The following is a 22,708-nucleotide window of genomic DNA, read 5'->3' on the forward strand; positions in this document are numbered from 1 at the left end:
TGATGAATTTGTCTTGACCTAGGTTTAATTCAGTTCACCCAGTGAATTCTTATATAGCACAGTTTCATTAATGGGGTCAACCAGTAAAACCATCATCATAACCAGTACTAAGAAAACTGTTAGAAAAACTTCATCAGTTCAGTCATTTCACAGAATCCACATAAGACTATACACATATATCCATTATCAGTCCAGCCAAACTAAGAAATTCTTTAACATAACTTTTATTATGCGGTTTTCAAATCATCTTTTATGACTGAGAAGACTTTGTCATTGCTTGGCCTGTGTACAATTCCAGAATTAGAATATTAACTGGTTTGAGGTAACAGTACCTGCTGTGTATCTGGTATCTAGAGCGCATTACATCTGCCAATTTAATTTTCAAAAATATGATAGATGTACTTTCACCATGTCTGTCACATTTAGAGATTACACTAATGAACGTTAGTCATCAATAGTCAAATCAATGAAACAAATTTGGCATTTGCACATTCATATTTAGCAATGAAATTAGCCTGCTTGCTGGCAGAATCTTGAGGCACTTCAAATGGGCTGTGAACATGGATGTAGTAAATTGACAAGGAATGCTGCCTTATATCTACATCAACTAGAAATGTTTAAGAGTTACTCAGAAAATAAAAGCATGATGTATTAAATATTCCAGTAATCAGCTAATTCTGCTGTGCCTAAGCGGCTCAGTTTCACTGTACCATGAGAGCTATTTGTCCAAAGATAGGAGAGGGCGATATGCTAACTCAAGAGTAAAAGCAAAATGAAAAAGTTTTAGAACTGGTCTACCATCCATTGAAATGAGCAATGTTCAATCACTGTCAAATAAGATTGATGAACTGTCTGCTCTTATATACAAATACAGCAGCACTTTGTGATTTATAGAGAGCTGGCTTAAACCTGATATGCACGACAGTGTTTTAATGTTGGACTGACTTAATCTTATTCGACACAGTTAAGGGACTGGTCATCTATATGAATGAGGAATGGTTTAAAAAGGAACACATTACAGTTAAAACTACCATGTGCAGTTGAGACATTGAAATTCTGACTGTCGGAATCTGCCCACGTTATTCGCCCTAGGAGATAAGTTGCATCATCCTTATTAATGTTTATATCCCTTCCTCAGCAAATGGGGTCTCAGCAACAGAAAGGACTGACTCTGTCACTCACACTTCAATGATGACTCATTCTGACCCTGAATTTATAATATGTGGTAACTTAAACCATGTGACTTTGTAAAAGACTATGACAGATTTCATTCAGTTTGTGTCTTTTTCCATTCAATGAAATAACAAGATGGCCCTAGTCTACTGACATGTGAAAAATGCCTTTAAATGTAAACTACTGGCAACTTTGGGCAGATCTAACCACAAACTGATTTATGTTACTCCCAGCTACACAACTGATATTGAACAGCAACCTTTTATATCCAGGATAGTGAGGAAGAGGAGCCTGGAGTCTGCAATGGCTCTGAATGACTACTTCCAAATGACACACTAGGAAATGATGTGTAAGTCACATGGGGTTGATACTGAAAGACTCGGACAATGCATCATAGATTATATTGACCTTTGTATCGACACTGTGGTACCCTCAAAGGTAGTGCGTTGCTTTCCAAACAACAAGCCCTGCATTACTAAGGAGATAAAAGGTCTCCTGAATGAGAAAAAGAGAGCATACAACTCTGGTGCCAAATAAGCTCCAAAGATGCACAGAGAGTGCTAAAAAAGAAGCTGAGTGAAGGAAAAGAAGCTTACAAAGCTAAAATAGAAATAAAACTCAGAACAGTATGAAGAACTAGGCATAATAACTGGACTCAAGCAATCCAGGGCTTATGTGGTAGATGGTAATGGGGTCAAAGCTAAAACAATTTTTAATAGATTTTCCCTCAGATTTCCCATTTATTTTAATGACCAGTCTCTAAACACCATTCCTACTACACTGGAAAGACTAACTAAGGAGACAAATGAGGATGCTGCACACAGGAAACACCATGGAACCAGATAGAGTCAGTCATTGACTTCTTAAAGCATGTGATGACTAATTTTATGGTATCCTCTCTCACCTGTTCAGTTGATCCCTAAGGCTTTCACAAAGTGCCACTGCTTTGGAAAACATTCTGCATTGTTCAGTTCCAAAGATGGCAGGCAACTCTTTACCTAACGTCTACAGATGTGTGCCAGATTCCTTTCACGTCATGAAGACGTTTGAGAGGCTGGTCCTGGACTATAGGAGTCCTCTTCGGGTAGACCCACTGCAGTCTATTATTCAAAAATTTTACTGGAGGATACAATTATCTATCTCCTTGACAAGGCTTATTTTCACTTGGTCAAAACTGGCAGCACTGTAAGAATTATGTTGTTTTTTTTTTTATTTCTCCAGTGCCTTTAATACTGTCCTGCCATCTCTGTTAAGGGATAAAGCTCAGAGATATGTAGGAGGATGAGTCTATGATGTCTTGGAGAATGGACTATCTGTTGGTCAGACCAAAGTTTGTGAAGATCAAGGACTGTGTTTCTGATACATAAGTGAGCAACACTGGAGCATCACAATGCACACAAAGTACTGTTTCCTTTTCTCTTTACTCTGTATACTTCAGACCATGGGTGCCCACACTTTTTCGGCTTGCAAGCTACAGGTACTTTTAAAATGATTAAAAATGATATATATACTGAGTATACTTTATACAGAAAATATATGTTGTCGTACCTTGCATAACTGAATAATCTTTATGGCACAACAATTCAATACATTTATGGTCACTACAGTATTTGTACAGTATTTAATAATCTTCATGTAGGAAAAGGCTGATTCGCATAAATAAGTACAGCCAAATAATGCAGTCAAGGAGGTAGCACATTTCCTGATGTTTTGGTACTTTTCCTCTGTGAGTAAGTTCCAAAACTGTCCAAGAGCCCCAGACTTCAGCTGAATGTCATCCTGTAGTGTCAAAATCTCATTATCCACTGTAGAGGAGTTTTTGGTGAAACAGTGTTGCAATTTCTAATGCGAGTGAATCACCCTCAACATCTTCCCTAAATGGATAGCACTCAAATGTAGCGTTTGGCTCCAGTAAAGCAGAGTCTTGAAACTGTCTGTCAAAGTCTGACAGGCAATTTTCAATCTGCTCTGTGTAGCGTATGCTGTCAAGTTGCGCACACGCCTTCCATTGCATCTCCATCTCAGACACAAGGTTTTGGATGCTCCCCAAATCAAGGCGCTGCAGCTTCGAGGACAGATGTTGCATTTTTCGTTTGAAAGCATTAACTGAGCTAATCATATTGACCATGGAGTTCTTTCTCTTTTCCTTGCAGCTGTAAATTAAGCTCATTCAACATGTTGGTCAGATTGGAAAAAAAATGCCAAGTCTAGCGGCCATTGATCATTATTAAGTTGCTTGTATTCTGCATGTTTAATGACAAGGAGAAACTCCTTTTTCTCCGGCCAGGAGTCTTGAAATCTCAGCAGGAATTTCTCCCTAGCCATCTGTCTAAACAAAGGCCTCTTTTTATCATCTCTCCATCTTGGAAGAACTTCTTATGCTTAATGATCGAGTGACTCACCCGGAATGATGCTTTGGTGCGTCTGCCTTTGCTTTTGAATTCAGGCGAGTGAAAAATGACGGCTGTCCGATTAACTGCGATTTTAGTTCCCTCTCCTTTCTCTTTCTCAGATCGCTTTTTGGAAGGAAGTCAGTTTAGTTTTTATGAGCAGTTCAAAAGTGCCTTTCCACATTTTCCTTATTTGGAATAGCAATAATAGATCGACAGATTAGACAAACGCACTTCGATTGTGACATTGTGAGAAAAAAAATCATCTTCCAATTCCACATCCAGCCCATACCATCCCCAAACAATTTTTTTTTTTTAAATCGAAAGGCTAATTATATCACAGCAGGAGTTTTGCAGTAGCTCTCACGTTTGATCGTGCGTGCGGGATGACCAGTGTGTTAGAAGAAAAGAGATCTCAGACTGACTGCCCTGTATGTCAATCAAGTGGCAAATGCCATAGGGAGGATATATGATAGACTAATGTTTAAAAAAATTTTTTTTTGAATGCAACACGATCTACCTGTACTACCTTTGTGATCTACCATTCGATTGTGATCGACGCATTGGGCACCCCTGCTTCAGACTATAAATATAACACCAGGTCAAGTCAGTTGCAGAAATTCTAAGATGACTCTGCATGTATGGGGTACAGTGATAAGTGGGGAGAGACACAGGCGTCAGAACTTTGTTTCTTGGTGCAGAAAGAATTGTCTGCAACTAAACTTCAGCAAAACCAAGGACATGGTTATTGACTTTAGCTGCACCAAAGATCTTCTATGTCCAATCACTGTTCAGGGAGTAGATGTTGAGGGGATGCACTCCTATATGTGCTTGGGGGTTCACATAAGTGACTGGCTGAACTGATCTCATAACACAGATGACATGTATAACAAAGGAGGCTCTTTTTCCTTTAATGTGGGCAATGACATCCTTCCATCTTATATAACTCTGTGATGGCCAGTTCAATTTTCTGAGTTGTGACGTGCTAGGCTAGTGTGTTTCTAAGCTGTGTTGTGCTGGTCTGCTAACATCATTTTAGGAGAGGACCACCAAATCAACAAGCTAATTAAAAGAATAGGCTCAGTTATAGGACACATTTTGAATCCCCTAGAGGTAGTAGCAAAGTACTAACACAGTCCTCCATCCAATTAATTATTCAGTAGAAGTGTGTCAAGAAATGCTACTGGGGCTCCTTTATACCAACAGCAATATGCCTGCATATCACTAATGGTGTATCAGTTGTTTAAAATACTGTATAGTTCCAATGTAGGAGATACTTTAAGAAGCTACTTTTAGTTGCTCCTGTTGCAAGAGTTTGATTTGGTTCATTTCCAATTAGGGCTGCAACTAACAACTATTTTGGTAATTGATTAGTTGGCTTATTACTTTTTTAGTAATTGGGAGCTTTAAAAATTGCAATGTCTATGCAAGAATTTTACTCAAAAATGAAAAAATTCCTTACACAATGGATCAAGTTACACTACCGGAAGAGCTCTTACAGGTACTACCTGGACACCCAAGTTCAAACAAAGGACCTTAACTCAGGGATGTTTAACATTTATCGACAGACATTTGCACTGATTGGCAATCCAAAGGATGGGTTTATGTGCACCCAAGAAACCAATGGTAAGATCTTAATCCCTTCATTTAAAAACCCTTTGCAAAATCCAGATCTACAGAAACTCCAGTGCTTTTAAAATGTGGCTGCAACAAAAAAAATCCCTTTTGTTCAGGGTAGCTGGGGCTGGACTGGAAAAAAGGAAGACTATCCATAATAGGAGTTGGTAGAGCAGAGAAACACCGCAAGCGTAAAAGACATGCATTTACTTTGCTAATGACGGGGGCTGGCTGATCACCAGCAGACGTATCATTGCTAACAACAAGAGGACTGAAACCGCTTGCTTGAACCTCAAAAAGAAACTACTTTATCACCTGTAATCAGAAGAAATAGACAAGCTCTTAAAATAATGAAAGAAAATGCTCTGAAGATTGTACCATGCGTCTGGAAAAAGCCCACCAGGAAAGGAACAAAGCCTTGCTTACACCAGACCATAAGTACACCTACCTTGACCCTGAAAGCTATTATGATTCAAAATAGATAGGTTAAAGCCAGCCAATATATTATGATATTGGTGTCACTGCAATTAAGAAGGCAACAACTTTGGGAAGGATAAGGTCTAGCTGTTATGATTTTCTCATTCTAAATTCCTTAATCCAGTTACAAACTGCCGAGCAGCATCTCATACATAGAAATAGCTTGGGTTAGGTAGCTGTGAGTAAGTCAGTGTCACTTTCCTGGTACCAAAAGCTCAATATATATATTGAAGGTAGAGGATGCACTACAGAGCCCCAAACACCACAACCAGACACATTGTCAAAGGTTTATAAAGATTTTTTATTGTATATAGTACCTTTAACAAGTTCTTCCTTCTCTTAGCACAATCCAAGTTCTTATTCTGATTTCCTTTCCTCCTTCACTACTCTCCAGTAAACGTCGTCCACCACTGCCTGACTCCAACTGACCTGGGTGAGGCAGAATGCCTTTATGCCAGACCTATGAGTATATCTGGTTTAACATATAAAACACACAGGAAGCACTTCCTGATCAAGCAGGACCTCTCTAAAGAGAGAATGCGCCTTCCTTCTGCCATTCCTGCCGTCTCCACCTGCTTCCTTCCATCCATTATAAAGTGTGCCTGCCAATCTGTGTCCTCTGTGACAATATGCACACACACACACACACACACACACACACACACACACACACACACACACTCTTATGTATACCCATCTTCTATAATCCTATTTTAAAAATACATTGTATTAATTCTATTTAGACCAACAAGCGTGTTTGGGTTATTTGTCGACAGTAAGTCTATCACTATGTACTGATAAAAAAACAGAAAGTGAAAGTTTTTAATGTACACTTTTGCCAATGTGTGAACCTCATCATATTACTGTTGCCCAGCTGGAAAGTGAAGAAGAGATCCCACACTCACACTCATTATTAATTTGATGTCCCCCATTGTGGGAATCTAGTTAACAATAATCATCAGACTGCCAAAGGCAAAACTGATCACTCAACACCTCTTTCCTACAACTTGAAGAAACCACTCTTTAAGTGTTGATAAAAGCTACCTAGATTGTAGAAAAGACTACAAAATGCACAAAGTGCTGTTGTGTTTTAAGGCTCCTTTTTGTTTATAGTATGTCATCAAATACCATCCATTGCTATAATCAAAAGAAATACTTTGCAAAGCAAATTGTTCACAACTTGGGACTCTGAACTGTCCAGTAAGCATTTTGAGATGCCAGAGGAAAAAAATAGAAGTGACATTCAGAGTGCTACTTGATTCTTCCAAATGTAAGCAAGAGAGACTGCCATTACTGTGGTGTATTTTTTCTTACTGTGGTCTGACATCACGGAGATGCTCTGATATACACTGAGCTCATTGTTTACAGATCTTGCAGGAGATGGATTTCTTCTTACCAGATACAAAGTTGAAATAACTCACACTTTTAAATTCTTTGGTCTTGGCCCCCACCACACTATTTACATCCTCTCAAAGTATGATTAATGTTGCTCTTGATCAATGAAAGGATATACAGTACATAATCAGCAACCAGGTAAGTATTTTAATTTCTTTTATAGTATTATTTTATTTTATTAAGTCATTGATTACGAACACCCACTAATATTTGTGAGTGTCAGAGTCACTATATTTTTTTTGATTTTTTGCGGCTCAAGGCAAAAGGCCTGACACCCTCCAACCCAATTCCTCTAGACAGGAGAGATAAAACAGTGTAAATGTAAGAGATTATATTTAATACAGTGATATATATGATTAACAGCACTTAATAATATCAGATTAAACACAAAATATTATACCATAACATGTGTTACCTTAGCCAAGCAGCATCACAATACACAATTATACACACCTCAACTACAAAGTCTGATAAAAGTCCAGTTTGTCAAAGTAACACTGAATGAAAATTGCATGGGTGCTTGTTCACAACAGATAAAACAGTTTTCTCATACTATAAGGATAATCAGATGATTCCAAAGAAAGCCTGCAGGTTGTAGAGTAACAACGTTGTGGATTCAATACAAGTCAATGATTGGTCTTTCTAAAATACAAAAAACTTTTAAATTCTTGGTCTCTGAAAAGAAAACTGTCACTCCAAAATACACCAAAACATGTGCTTCTTTTTGCTCCTTGCCTTTTCCTTTTTTCCTTTTCTTCTCATTCCTGCAATCATCTGTTCCTTTAAACAATCCCCTTACATTTCTAACAGGAAACATACTTTCACTTTAATAAATTAAATATCGCTGCTGCACTGTGAATAATAATAATATACTTCAGCCATCTAAAAACTATACTGTGTTTACTTCAGGGAGGACATTTGGTATTCAGACTTCTACAGACATTTTACAGGTATACCTACAAACCGGATTCCAATAAAGTTGGGACACTAAACAAATTGTGAATAAAAACTGAATGCAATGATGTGGAGATGGCAAATGTCAATATTTTATTTGTAATAGAACGTAGATGACAGATCAAACGTTTAATCCGAGTAAATGTATCATTTTAAAGGAAAAATATGTTGATTCAAAATTTCACGGTGTCAACAAATCCCAAAAAAGTTGGGACAAGTAGCAATAAGAGGCTGGAAAAAGTAAATTTGAGCATAATGAAGAGCTGGAAGACCAATAAACACTAATTAGGTCAATTGGCAACATGATTGGGTATAAAAAGAGCTTCTCAGAGTGGCAGTGTCTCTCAGAAGCCAAGATGGGTAGAGGATCACCAATTCCCACAATGTTGCAGAAAGATAGTGGAGCAATATCAGAAAGGTGTTACCCAGCGAAAAATTGCAAAGACTTTGCATCTATCATCATCAACTGTGCATAACATCATCCGAAGATTCAGAGAATCTGGAACAATCTCTGTGCGTAAGGGTCAAGGCCGTAAAACCATACTGGATGCCCGTGATCTCCGGGCCCTTAAACGACACTACACCACAAACAGGAATGTTACTGTAAAGGAAATCACAGAATGGGCTCAGGAATACTTCCAGAAACCATTGTCAGTGAACACAATCCACGTGCCATCCGCCGCTGCCAGCTGAAACTCTACAGTGCAAAGAAGAAGCCATTTCTAAGCAAGATCCACAAGCTCAGGCGTTGTCACTGGGCCAGGGATCATTTAAAATGGAGTGTGGCAAAATGGAAGACTGTTCTGTGGTCAGACGAGTCACGATTCAAAGTTCTTTTTGGAAATCTGGGACGCCATGTCATCCGGACCAAAGAGGACAAGGACAACCCAAGTTGTTATCAACGCTCAGTTCAGAAGCCTGCATCTCTGATGGTATGGGGTTGCATGAGTGTGTGTGGCATGGGCAGCTTGCATGTCTGGAAAGGCACCATCAATGCAGAAAAATATATTCAGGTTCTAGAACAACATATGCTCCCATCCAGACGTCATCTCTTTCAGGGAAGACCCTGCATTTTTCAACAAGATAATGCCAGACCACATTCTGCATCAATCACAACATCATGGCTGCGAGGAGAAGGATCCGGGTAATGAAATGGCCAGTCTGCAGTCCAGATCTTTCACCTATATAGAACATTTGGCATCATAAAGAGGAAGGTGTGACAAAGAAGGCCCAAGACGATTGAACAGTTAGAGGCCTGTATTAGACAAGAATGGGAGAGCATTCCTATTTCTAAACTTGAGAAACTGGTCTCCTCGGTCCCCAGACGTCTGTTGAGTGTTGTAAGAAGAAGGGGAGATGCCACACAGTGGTGAAAATGGTCTTGTCCCAACTTTTTTGGGATTTGTTGACAAATTTTGAATCAACGTATTTTTCCCTTAAAATGATACATTTTCTCAGTTTAAACTTTTGTTCCGTGATTTATGTTCTATTCTGAATAAAATATTAGAAGTTGGCACCTCCACATCATTGCATTCAGTTTTTATTCACGATTTGTATAGTGTCCCAACTTTTTTGGAATCCGGTTTGTATATTGACAACATTCTACTATGACAACCACAATATGCATGCATCCTTAGGACAATTCTGCCTAAAATACAATTTTCCAGTGACACATTACTCTTGTATTGTGTAAGTGTGAAATTTAAAAGAAGTTTGCCCAGATTTCCTAATCTACCACCAATACTTACAGATGCCGGTCATAAAATTAGAATATCATGACAAAGTTGATTTATTTCAGTAATTCCATTCAAAAAGTGAAACTTGTATATTAGATTCATTCATTACACACAGACTGATGTATTTCAAATGTTTATTTCTTTTAATTTTGATGATTATAACTGACAACTAATGAAAGTCCCAAATTCAGTATCTCGGAAAATTAGAATATCAATTAAGACCAATGCAACTGAAAGGTATGAACATGAAAAGTATGAGCATGTACAGCACTCAATATTTAGTTGGGGCTCCTTTGGCCTGGATTACTGCAGCAATGCGGCATGGCATGGAGTCGATCAGTCTGTGGCACTGCTCAGGTGTTACGAGAGCCCACGTTGCTCTGATAGTGGCCTTCAGCTCTTCTGAATTGTTGGGTCTGGTGTACTGCATCTTCCTCTTCACAATACCCCATAAATTTTCTATGGGGTTAAGGTCAGGCGACTTTGCTGGTCAATCAAGAACAGGGATACCATGGTCCTTAAACCAGGTACTGGTAGTTTTGGCACTTTGTGCAGGTGCCAGGTCCTGTTGGAAAATGAAATCTGCATCTCCATAAAGTTCATCAGCAGCAGGAAGCATGAAGTGCTCTAAAACTTCTTGATAAACGGCTGCGCTGACCTTGGACCTCAGAAAACACAATGGACCAACACCAGCAGATGACATGATACCCCAAACCATCACTTACTGTGGAAACTTTACACTGGACCTCAAGCAACGTGGATTCTGTGCCTCTCCTCTCTTCCTCCAGACTCTGGGACCTTGATTTCCAAAGGAAATGCAAAATTTACTTTCATCAGAGAACATAACTTTGGACCACTCAGCAGCAGTTTTGTCTTTAGCCCAGGCGAGACGCTTCTGACGCTGTCTCTTGTTTAAGAGTGGCTTGACACAAGCAATGCGACAGCTGAAACCCATGTCTTGCATACGTCTGTGCGTGGTGGTTCTTGAAGCACTGACTCCAGCTGCAGTCCACTCTTTGTGAATCTCCCCAACAGTTTTGAATGGGTTTTGTTTCACAATCCTCTCCAGGGTGCGGTTATCCCTATTGCTTGTACACTTTTTTCTACCACATCTTGTCCTTCCCTTCGCCTCTCTATTGATGTGCTTGGACACAGAGCTCTGTGAACAGCCAGCCTCTTTAGCAATGACCTTTTGTGTTTTGCCCTCCTTGTGCAAGGTGTCAATGGTCGTCTTTTGGACAACTGTCAAGTCAGCAGTCTTCCCCATGATTGTGTAGCCTACAGAACTAGACTGAGAGACCATTTAAAGGCTTTTGCAGGTGTTTTGAGTTAATTAGCTGATTAGAGTGTGGCACCAGATGTCTTCAATATTGAACCTTTTCACAATATTCTAATTTTCCGAGAATTTGGGTCTTTCATTAGTTGTCAGCTATAATCATCAAAATTAAAAGAAATAAGCATTTGAAATACATCAGTCTGTGTGTAATGAATGAATCCAATATACAAGTTTCACTTTTTGAATGGAATTACTGAATTAAATCAACTTTGTCATGATATTCTAATTTTATGACTGGCACCTGTATAGCAGAAACTTTACTGTCTAGTAATGCTGTCATGCAGGTAGCACTTTTCTCATATTATACATGGAATTCTGCCACTGATGACTATCACTATTCTAAGTATGATGTAATTCAGTTAAAACTGTACATATCTAAGGAAAGGATATGTCACTCAATATTTTAGAAAAGAAGTGGAAGGCAGCCATGCACAGAATACACTTGAGCTTCACATGTGCAAAGCATTCAATCATTCAACTTCAAATCTTTTACCGAGTGCATTTATCTTGTTTAAAATTGTCCAAAACATTTCTAGGGCAAGATTTAACATGTGACAGTTGCAATCTAGCTCCAGCCTCATTGGGCCACATGTTCTGGGTGTGCACCAAATTAACATTTTGGACAAACATCTCTGCATGCCTATCAGACAGCACTGGTATCACAATCACTCTTAATGCATTAACAGCTGTGTTTTGTGTACTCCCAGACAGCCCGTAGAGTTAAATGGAAGGATCCCACCCCACCACACTTAAGTCAGTGGGTAAATGATGTTCTATACTACTTGAAACTGGAAAAAATCAATTCTCACTTAGAGTTTCTGTTCAAAACTTTTTAAATTATGACTGGATCTAATCAATAACATTTAAGATTAAGCTTCCATCTCAGGGAATTGGATACCCTTCCTTTCTTGTTCCTTTTATAGAGTAACTTCTCTCTTTCTCTTTGGTGGGGGCTGAATTTTGCTTTGACTTGATTTGTCACTTTTGACTAGACTGTATGAATTAGTATGTTTCCGATTAAAATCAATAAAAATAAATACTGTGAGAGACGACCGGGCACTTATCCTGGCCAACACATCCAGGCCGCTAGATGTAGTCCTCCCTGCAGCATGGAGGTGCCCCTGATTCCTGCATGGCATCATGGGAGATGGAGTTCGACTTCACAGCCCTGATGGGTGCCGTGGGTGCCACCTGGTGACACTGCAGGGAGACACCGGGATTTTTATTTTCCCTATAGCCCGGAAGTACACCCAAGTTAGTGAGTCACATGGACTGAAGGACAGGAGCACTTCCGGGTCATGGACTATTTAAAGGACTATGGGAAACCCAGCAAGCGGAGTCAGAGTTGGGAGGTAGAGTGACGGAGCTGCTGGCAGGAGTGGAGGATTGTATTATTGTGATTTGTTATTTGTATCGGATTATTGATTATTGGGGCGTGTGGTGGAACAATATCAAAAGGAAAAGAAATTAAAATTATTTCTAGCACTTTTACTTGGTGTCTTGGACATTTGTCTGTGGGGTTTGAGGAGCGACAGCGCCCTCTAGTGTCACAATACATACATAAACAGTGTACCAGTTCTGCAAATAGAAAATTCGGATTCCCACCCCGCATCCTGATTGAAAGCATGGGCATTACTTTAAGCCATCTGTAAATATACACTTTCATCTGGGCATCTTTTTTTTTTATTTATGGGCAGTTGTTAGATCATTATGTAGCTCTGCCTCATGCTTAAAGCTCTCAACTCTGTCAAACTGAAATAATGTACATACTTTTATTTAAAAAAAAAAAACAACTTCCACGTTTAAAAGTAATATAACCTATGCATTAATCACAGTACCAAGTTAACACTGCATGCAATTTCACATTATCTAATGGCAGTGCATAGAACAAATAAAAATATGCAATGTAATGTTTTAAGTGTCAAAAAGAGGATATGTTGGGATAAAGCATACATCTGGCCACCCCAAATATCACACCTATTAAGTAAATTTAGAATGATGAGAGGAGTGGACAGTAATCGGTGGTTTATGATTGAGGTGTTGAGTGACAGGGTAATGGAAATGGAAAAATGAAGAGGTGCTGAATCCTTGAACTATATTTCTGGATCATCCACATCTGCCTCTATCTCTTCCATCGCAATGAGTAGACGAGAGAGACCAGATGCTGAACGCAAGGTGTCAAATGAAGCAGCAGCGGAAGGAGGTGGATTTTGCTGCACAAAAGAATGTTAGAAGGCTGATCTGCTAGACTTCTTGCAACTTTGTTTTGTACAGCTGTTGGCAGCACTCAACAGGAAATGAAGCACTGATTCTCAGATTATATGTATTAAATGAAGTCCACCATAAATGCAAAAACACGTAACTTGAACCCCCATGTCTCAGGGGATACCTGTAATTTTTTTTTGTCTCTGCTGTCCATCATACTAACATCATAATTCACTGCAAAATTTTATTGTTGAAATTATATTGGTGTTATCATAAATGGTATTATAATGCCCACTTCTAGTTATAACTAAAGAATGTTTACATCTACTATCCTCATAAAGTTGCAAGAAAACGTTTGAGAACCCACTTGAATTACCTGGATTTCTGCAATAATTACTGATAAAAATGTGAACTGACTTTTACATTTCCATAATTAGCAATGCAATATCCTTACACTAATAAAACACAAATAACTGTGCTGCTTCTGGACAATACTGAAAACATTGTTTACTGTCTTGCTTAAAAACTCAAAAGAGACTTTGCTAACTTCCATAGATTTCTGAAGGTTTTTTGCTATTACCCTTGGATTTTTTTTCACCTCTTTCAGTACTGCTCCCTGTGTTCTTGCCATAATCTTTACAGAATAATCATTCTTAAGAAAAGCGGGAACAGTACTACATTTCTCCAATTCTAAAAATTCTCAAATTCTCTTACTGTTGATTGTTTTTGCTATTCTAAAGACTCTGGTGTTCATCAAATAAACTCTGAACCTTTTTCACAGGGCTTTGCACCTCCAACTCATACCTACAATCTCTCCAAATAGCCTTTTTCCAACATTTGACTGTGATTGTTTAACTTCATATTTGGAACTAATAAAAATAAACATTTGTGTATTATTAATTTAAGCAGACTGTGGCTGTTTATTATTGTGACTTAGATGAGCATTACATTGTTATTTGAAAAAGTGCAGAAATCTAGGCAATTCCAAAAGATTTACAAATTTCGTATTAACTAAATATGTAACTACATATATAGTGCTTTACTATTAATTTTCTCATAAAAAGATAATGGCTCATGTTCATATATAATTGTTATTCCTGGCAGCACACCGTTTTAAAAATGCTACCACTTCCTTTCATTAGGTTTAAACCTATGCTTTACAATTACTGAATGTATTGAATTCCCTGAGCCTTACCGCTGTTTAAAAAGATTAGCTAAAGTTCTGTTTCACATAACAATAATAATATTCAGCATTGCTGTAAATTTATATCCATCCATCCATTTTATGAACCTGCTTTTTATGTTACCGGGTTGTGGAATAGAAGCCTGTTACAGCAAAGGGGAAAGGAAGGAAACATCTCTGAACAGAAAGTCAGTTCATTACAGGCATACTTAAACACTACAGCATTTGAGAATAATAAATTACCCTGGCAATACATATATATTTGAGGTGTAATAGGAAACTAAAGACTGCAAAAGAAACCCACATGAACAAGTAAAGAGCATGCAAATCTAGAAGGCATCCCCACCCATCCGTGCTTAGCCACTTTGCCAGCCACACCGTCTATAACAATTATGTAAAATATGAAGACAACAACAAAAAGGGATTAGAAAACCAGTACAAAAAAGTCTATTTAACACTCAACTACACATACTCAAAATGAAAAAGAAAAAATAAAACACTGTGTTTCTCTGTTGCATGACATTTATTTTTCTCAAAGTGTGTACACAAGAACTGTGGACGTAACATTATTTACTATAGAAAATTCTGAAGCCTTTACAGGTGTTCATAAGCTATGCTTTTCAAGATGGTCTCAGTAAAGGCTGTAGGAAAACCCTTCTGAAAGGGCCATGGCCATGTTGCTATGACATGTTCACCCCATCCCCCACTCCAACTCTACTGATGAGATGTTGTGTAATTGCTAAATATATGAAAGAGAGTCACAGTGGAAAAATACTAGGGGCCCCTGCTTCAGGGCCATGAAGCATACCATTTTCAAATAACATTTTTTTCAGTAAATGTAATTTTGAAAAAAGCAAACAATCAATAAACCATCTCTGCTTTTTCTAAACTTGCTTTGTTCTGATCGAGATTTTAGATGCAGCACAGCATATGTTGGGGAAAAAAATGAAAAAAGGAAGAGGCCAGCACTGGATGAAACAGTCCATTGCAGGGCAAACTCACACACCCCAACATTCTCTCACAATGTATCAAATTACAACTACTGATCAAACTTACAATATGCTTTCGGACCTTAAAGGGAAGTGAAACTCCATTTTTTCTGGTTATTAAACCAGTATTTCTGAACAAAGCAATGCATGTTCTGTTATGAAAAATGCAACCTACTAAAATGAGCATGAAAGTCAACATTACTCTGATTTTCTAGATTTTATCCTGAACTGAGAATTAAGAAAGCTTCTGGTATGAATTGTGTACTGTATATTCACATTGTCTTTGGGTATGCCACACCTATTTTCTTTGTATGACCATTAGATCTTGTTCTGGGGAATGAAACATGATTCATGCAGATGTTTTACATATGTTTCATCCAAAAAATAATATAAAATATACAATCCAACACTTATCTCTAAAGAAAATAGGAGTTTTGATTTTTCTGATTAATATGTTTGGAACATTCAATGGCACAATTGATTTGCTTGCTGGGAATGTTTGTGCTTAAGACTTTAAACAAATTCATTGCAAAAAAATGAATTCAAGAATGAAGGACCTTTTCTTTTGGTGTCAGAAATTTTAAATGTTACAAAAATGCAGAACTCCAAAGCATTAAAAAAACAATGAAATGAGAAGCCAGTTTGGGTTAGTCTCTTATTGGAATTTCAGGAATGTGAGTCCTGGACATCTTGAACCACTTCAAGACAAATTATTGCAAAATAGGAAAACAAAATGGGAAAAAAGAAGGACAGAATAAAATAAAAAACAGAAAAGGCATACAATATTTATTATGCCATGCTTGAAAACAAACATGTACAGCTACTCATAATGTTTAACAACTGAGAAACACATTTTGCTGCAAAAATACTAAAGCCTTAATTAGATTTCATGCAAATTATAATTATTCCTTTTTGTTTGCACTTCATTATACATATTATATATATATATATACTATATATATATATATATATATATATATATATATATATATATATATATATATATATATATATAAGCAGCATTTGTTCCAAAAATATTTTAAATATTTAGTATTGGATAAAAGCTTACAACAAAGGCCTACTTTAGAATGGAGTACCTCGCAACAAATATACCTGTGTGTCTGCAGGGATTCAAATAGACACATATAAATGACAACTGATATATACAGACAAACAGACATACAGACAGGCAGGCAAGCAGAAAAACCCAAACAAACATACATATATTTAGAAGTACAGATACAGAAACACATTTAATAGTTTATGAATTAGTATCATGCTTCTTGAATGTAGAATACAGAATACATGCAACATTATTTGTGCAACATGCAAATCTGACACTCCTCACCATCAAAATCCAGTCCCATAAGTAAAAGCAAGTATTTTATTTTTTCTTCCCTGTAAGTGCACAAAACCCTTAACCCCAATCAAAAATGAACCTGTCATCCAGGACAGGCTAAAAAAAAAAGAAAAAAAGAAGAATATGAAGAAACAGGGTCATCCATGCTGATGATCTCATCTCTAGCACCAAAGAGGAAGACACATAAAAAGCAATTTCTAAAAAAGATCCTAATTCTTCTTTACATCCAGGCTGAGATATAATGTTTATGATCACGATAGCCACATACCCGAAATTGTGTGCCTAATGTACAACCATAGTGTTGGGGATGGCACTGGTCTGCAGGCTCCTCTGCAATTTTGGCTGCCATGAAGCAGCCAGCTATCTTTCTGTAGCTCAGTAACGGCATTGTTCATAAGCTTCACTCTGCCTCAAACCGGTTTCAGCTGGTTTTGGTCACCCCACATAAAGCCAATGGAAACCTGTGCTGCTGCACACACTCTTACAATATGCTGCTCAGTTTTTAAACACTGAAACAAATCTTCACATGAATAAAGATTTCATTATATCTCTGTATAAAACAAAACAAAGCATGCACTGCAGAGACACACCCTAGCAATATGTCTGTTGCCTGAAACATATTCACAGCTTACAAAGCACTATGTCTCTACTGCTTGGTCTTCAACTGCTCTAACCATACAAGGCCTACACAAAGCACAGTGATATTTATTACCTCATTACTAAAAAGCAAACAAAAAAAAGTCAATCTAAACATCCAGAATTTAACCTAATGGTTCATTTATAACAAAGACATAAAAAATATGTTTGACAAAAAGAGACATAATTAGTGTGTCACATTTAAGGTGCGTGGATTAATACAAATAAGGCAAGAGAAATACTTTTTGACTGTTAACAGATTTTTTTTTTGTTTGTTAAGAAATCAATCTCTACCTCTGTCTGTGTTGCAATATTCAGCTGTATTATTTTGCAGGTTGCCTCTCCTCTTCTCCACACACCTCAGGGCTCCAGATACCCCATCCCCCAATCTTTTATCCCCTGAGAAAGCAATGTCAATTAGCATTGGCCCTCTGGCCTGCAGACAACTGGGCCTCTTGACTGTGTACAGAAGGTTAGTGCAAAAAAAAAAAAAAAGCAAGTAAAAAATATCTTCAGAGAAAGAAAAGGCAGGGGTGCACAAAGCTGTACCATACCCATATACAGATATGTGTAGTATATTCAAAGGTATCTTCCATTAAAAGCTGTCTTGACTGTCCTTCTATGCATCTTCCATTTGTCTGCATTTTTTAAAACTGAACTTGTTTGCCCTGGAGTGATTTCTTTGCAGAAGCTGAACAGTTAACAGAAAAGAGACAAAAAAGGGGGCAGTGTTACACTGCAGAATAAGGCCATTGTGTACGTGTAAGCTGGAGGGTGAAGTGTCTTTTCTAGCAATTGAGGCACCACACTGCTGCTGTAACTCTATTTATGAATATATATATATATATATATATATATATATATATATATATATATATATAAAACCAAATAATCAATCTTAGGTTGAAAATGAATATACTGTATATGATGGGAATAAAAAACAGGTTTGAGAGCAGCTAAGATGCAGCTTCTCTCTTTGTTTACCCAAAACCGCAACAGATTTTCCAAGTTAAATTCTTTTTTGAAAAAAATAATGTTAAAATGCATCTTAATACTGAATTTACATCTGATAGTGTTTTGAAGTCATAATATGCAGCATGGAGTAAAAGAAACCTGCTGCATACAAATACTGATCATATAACTGTTTAAGGTTGCTGCTTACTGTTCGTATGCAATTTATTAAATGATGATCAGGGATAAGAGTAAAAAAATCAAAATGATGCAGTGAAATAGTAATAAATATGATTCCTGAGTGTAAAAAGTTAATTCCTACATTACTGCCCAATATGTGGTGCACAGAGCTAAAGATAAATACCTCATAAACTGGCTGAATACATACTAGCAAGTACCCTATAACCCTTTAGTACGTGGAAAAGAAAAAAAACAAACCAAAAAAAAAAATGTCCTCCATTTTGCTTTAAAGCTACAGAGCTGGGAAGCCATGAACACAACCTCCACTTGGCCATCCCCCAGCAAAGCAGCAGAAGCAGTCTCCCTGGAGCTCACTGCTCTTATCAAGGCTCAGATCGAGGCCACACTGAGATGACTAGTTAACTCCTGTCATGCCTTATATTAAAATCATAATGTTGTTTCAGGATCTTTACTTTAGTAGACCATTCATTGAAATGCAGCATATAGCATTTTTAAATCAGAAAAAAATTTAAATAAAACCTGTCATTGCTCAAAGATTAAAATGAATCACATAACTACAGGTAACAAAACAATGTTTTGCCACAGAAGGCAATCTTTGTTACACATAAATCCAAAAGCAGTTAGACTAAACAGAGCCCATTTAAAGCTTTGTTTAAACTGAAAACTAAAATTTGAAACTCTTAAAACACAAGGCTCTTTTTAAAGTTAAGATTAAGCATATTTCAGAAGAAAAGTATTTACCACACATTTTAAGTGTATTCTAGCCCAAAGCTGCATTTAGAAAAGACTATAGCTGTAAAACATACAAAGCAGCCAGCTTTCTAAACTGTGATGAGAATATTAAGTAGTCGTCAGATGATGAAAATTAAGCTCTGTGCAGAGGGCCCATTAATGCTCCAGTTTCAATTGATACAATGGTTGTGAAATGAAGAATGTTTATTACAAAATATTAATATTATTTTCAAGTGATTACGTAAATCCTTTGTTAGAGCAATGTTACAGAACTACATACGGTATTGTGTATTCACCGTAAATGATACATAACAATTTGGCAATATAATCCATAAAACAAAGAAAAATGAGTGGGTAACTAGCTAGGTACAAAAATACTGTATCTGTATTTGCATGTGCATGTCTCTTTGTAGGTACTAATACACATTTATTTTATGGTTTAGAACAGTGATTCTTAACCTTTTTGAGTCATGGACCCATTTAAGAATTAGACGAAAGCTATGGACCCCCTTCCCCAGAAATATTGACATAAACACAACTTTGCATGCAATAAATATACTGCACTTTAATTTATTGAGATTTGATTGTCTCATACATATATGACATACACAAATTATTACTAAACTTTAAAGTAAACAATTAAAAAAAACACTCCTTTTTATGCAAAAAGTAATGACCACTCTTTATAATTATGAAATACAATCCTCTTGTGCAAATTAAAACAGATTTACTACTGTACTACTATGTTTTCTACTACCATTATTACTACTACTACTACATCTACTCTAAATCAACAGTACTGGGCTGTATAGTGAATATAAATGTTAATTTTTATCTGACCCTCACAGACCCCCTGAAACCCACCAATGGACCCCATAGGGGTCCACAGACCTCAGGTTAAGAACCCCTGGTTTAAAAAAAGTAAATTGTAAATACTTTCTTGTCATAACAATATAAATTGCATGTAACTTGATGAAGTTCATACAAATATCTATATACACATGCACACACACATATACACAAATATATATGAAATCCACAAAGGAAGAAGATGAGTCACATATCTTAAAATGTTTTTTTATTCCTAAGCTTTCAACCCCTACCAGGAATCATCATACCAGGAAAATGATTACACATACAGGGATCAAAGACGACATATAGCAGATGAGAAAGGGGGACAGCGGATTAATAAGGTGGAGTTCACAGGGTGTTGGACATAAGGTCTTATTTAATATGTGAATGTTCTTCTTTTTAAGCCTTCATATGCTGGGTTCATGTCCAAATGTCTGTTAACACTAGAATTACCAGAGCCTATGAGAAAACTCGTAAATCCGGCCCACCTTAAATCCATTTGCACCTCTCCGTCAGCATCTTTGTCCTGTAAATGTGCAGATTAAGACAAGCAGCAAGTAGCCGGCTATTCCATCCCCCACTGTCACAGAACATTCACTAAGTTCTCCCAGCTCGTGCCTTGTTTGATTATCTAGGAGTGAGTGAACTGCTGGAGTTTTAGAATGGAAATAATAGATTGTTATTTGGAACACATGCATTTCATGTGTGTACCGTTTCAACAGTAATCTGTGTAAACACATTGTTAAAACAGAAACTTTTTCATATTTTAGTAATAAATGTTACAAAATGTAGGCATAAACTATAGAATGTGCAAAGCCTGAAGTCCAAAGATCAAATAAACACTTTCACAAAAGGTTCAAGGACGATACAACAGTTTCCGTGGCGTAGCAGTAAAAGTTGTCTTTTTTTTTCAACTTTTATTCTCTCAGTCACGTTCACGCTCTAGCTCTCCCCTCCTGTTTTGACCCTAACTAACAGTGTCAGCATAAAGTCATTGAGCTTATTCAGTACGATCAGGAGCACGCAGGTGGCCAGTTGCTGTGTGCTACAACATGCTTGACTTGGTGGTGATGAATGCACATGTACTGTGAAAAGCTTGCATGGGGGTCACTGAGAAAAGATGAGTGTTCTTTGCTCACCATGCAGAGGAACTTCGTTGTCACTTCTTACAAGAAAAGGCGATGGAAAAAGAGGGTGCAATATCGACAAATTTCTGTTCCAAGACTGCTGCTTATCCCAGAAAAGCAAACTCAGTCAGTGTCAGGTGCTCCTTTAATGTAATCGGAACCACAGCATAGAGAAAAGTGTGTACATTGCAACAGGTACACATCTCGTAAATGTAGGAAGGACGGTCCTTGGGTGTGTGGGAACTGTTAACATTTGAATCTGATGATTGCATATAGCGTGGAACTGACCTCTCTGTACTATTCTTTCCTCTGCATGTCCTGGAGTACAAAAGAAACACCGTCATGCACCAAAATGTGGAGATTGGGAAAGATCGGGGGGGAGGTGGGGGGGAATGCGGTCACTGATTACAACCGCAAGAAGGTATGCGAAGAATATGAATAACATGAATAATGTTGCATCAGTGCCACAATGATTTCTGAAATGTACCATACAAGTCATAAAATGAATTATTCCAAATATTATATACTAGCAAAATACCAGCGCTTCACAGCGGAGAAGTAGTCTGTTAAAGAAGTTATGAAAAAGAAAAGGAAACATTTTAAAAATAACATAACATGATTGTCAATGTAATTGTTTTGTGACTGTTATGAGTGTTGCTGTCATCAAGGATTTGTTTATCATTATTTATTTCAATCAGGTTCGTATTTGGAGGATGTGTTGTGTTCAAGTTACATTCCGTGTTTGTCTAGTCTATCCCTGACCATTTCATCTTCGTTGTCAACCATTGTAAAGATAACAGGTTTCATTCATCGAAGTGATCACTACCCAAATCGGTACTCGTGAATCTAAGATGTTTAACAGGCATTCCCGGGATTAAGTTGTGGATTTGCCTGCGAATATTTAGCGGCAGTGTGTCTATGAATGCAATTTAAACATAAGCTTCACACCTTGCTTTCCTATTGATATGTCTACAAAGGCTTGTTCAGCGTCAGAGGGTTGTTCCTTTCCGACTGCATCAATAAGCAGCTCATCTTCCTCTTTATCTGAGACATCACACACTGCATGCACGGGTTTACCTTTCCCAGTCCTGCAAAGTCAGTTCATGTGAGCCACTCGGAGTACATGCATCGAAGGTTCTCAGCTGTGCTTGTGCTATCTCGTGCGATCTTGCAATGTCCACGGCTTTATTTAATGTTAGCTCAGACCCGGCACTTAAAAGTTTCTCTAGCAGTTTCGCCGAGTTTGTGCCAAACACCACCCTGACCATCTCATCTTCCTCTGCATAAGCACAGTCCTTCACCCATGAATATTTAGCGGCAGTGTTTCTATTCTATCCCTGACCATCTCATCTTCGTTTGCATAAGCACAGTCCTTCACCAGCAATTTTAACTCC

At 37.6% G+C, this 22,708-nt stretch overlaps 1 protein-coding gene across 8 annotated transcripts in view; it reads right to left on the reverse strand.

Annotated features, from left to right (window-relative positions):
- The window catches only part of znf532 (zinc finger protein 532), a 141,411-nt gene that overhangs the window by 58,031 nt on the left and 60,672 nt on the right, over nucleotides 1–22,708 (reverse strand). Inside the window, exon 1 of one of the 8 annotated variants that reach the window (XR_005633304.1) lies at nucleotides 17,746–18,009. The exons of 6 other annotated variants lie outside the window; for them this stretch is intronic. Coding sequence is in view for 1 of the 2 variants with exons in the window: in XM_039750486.1 (XP_039606420.1) it covers nucleotides 17,746–17,875 (130 nt within the window). In the remaining variant the exon portion in view is untranslated. Of the gene's footprint in view, nucleotides 1–17,745; nucleotides 18,010–22,708 lie in introns of those variants that run through there. One more of the 8 variants, XM_039750486.1, reaches the window with a different exon arrangement.

The sequence above is a fragment of the Polypterus senegalus genome, chromosome 4, assembly GCF_016835505.1.
Source record: "Polypterus senegalus isolate Bchr_013 chromosome 4, ASM1683550v1, whole genome shotgun sequence".
Classification (NCBI taxonomy): Eukaryota; Metazoa; Chordata; class Cladistia; order Polypteriformes; family Polypteridae; genus Polypterus; species Polypterus senegalus.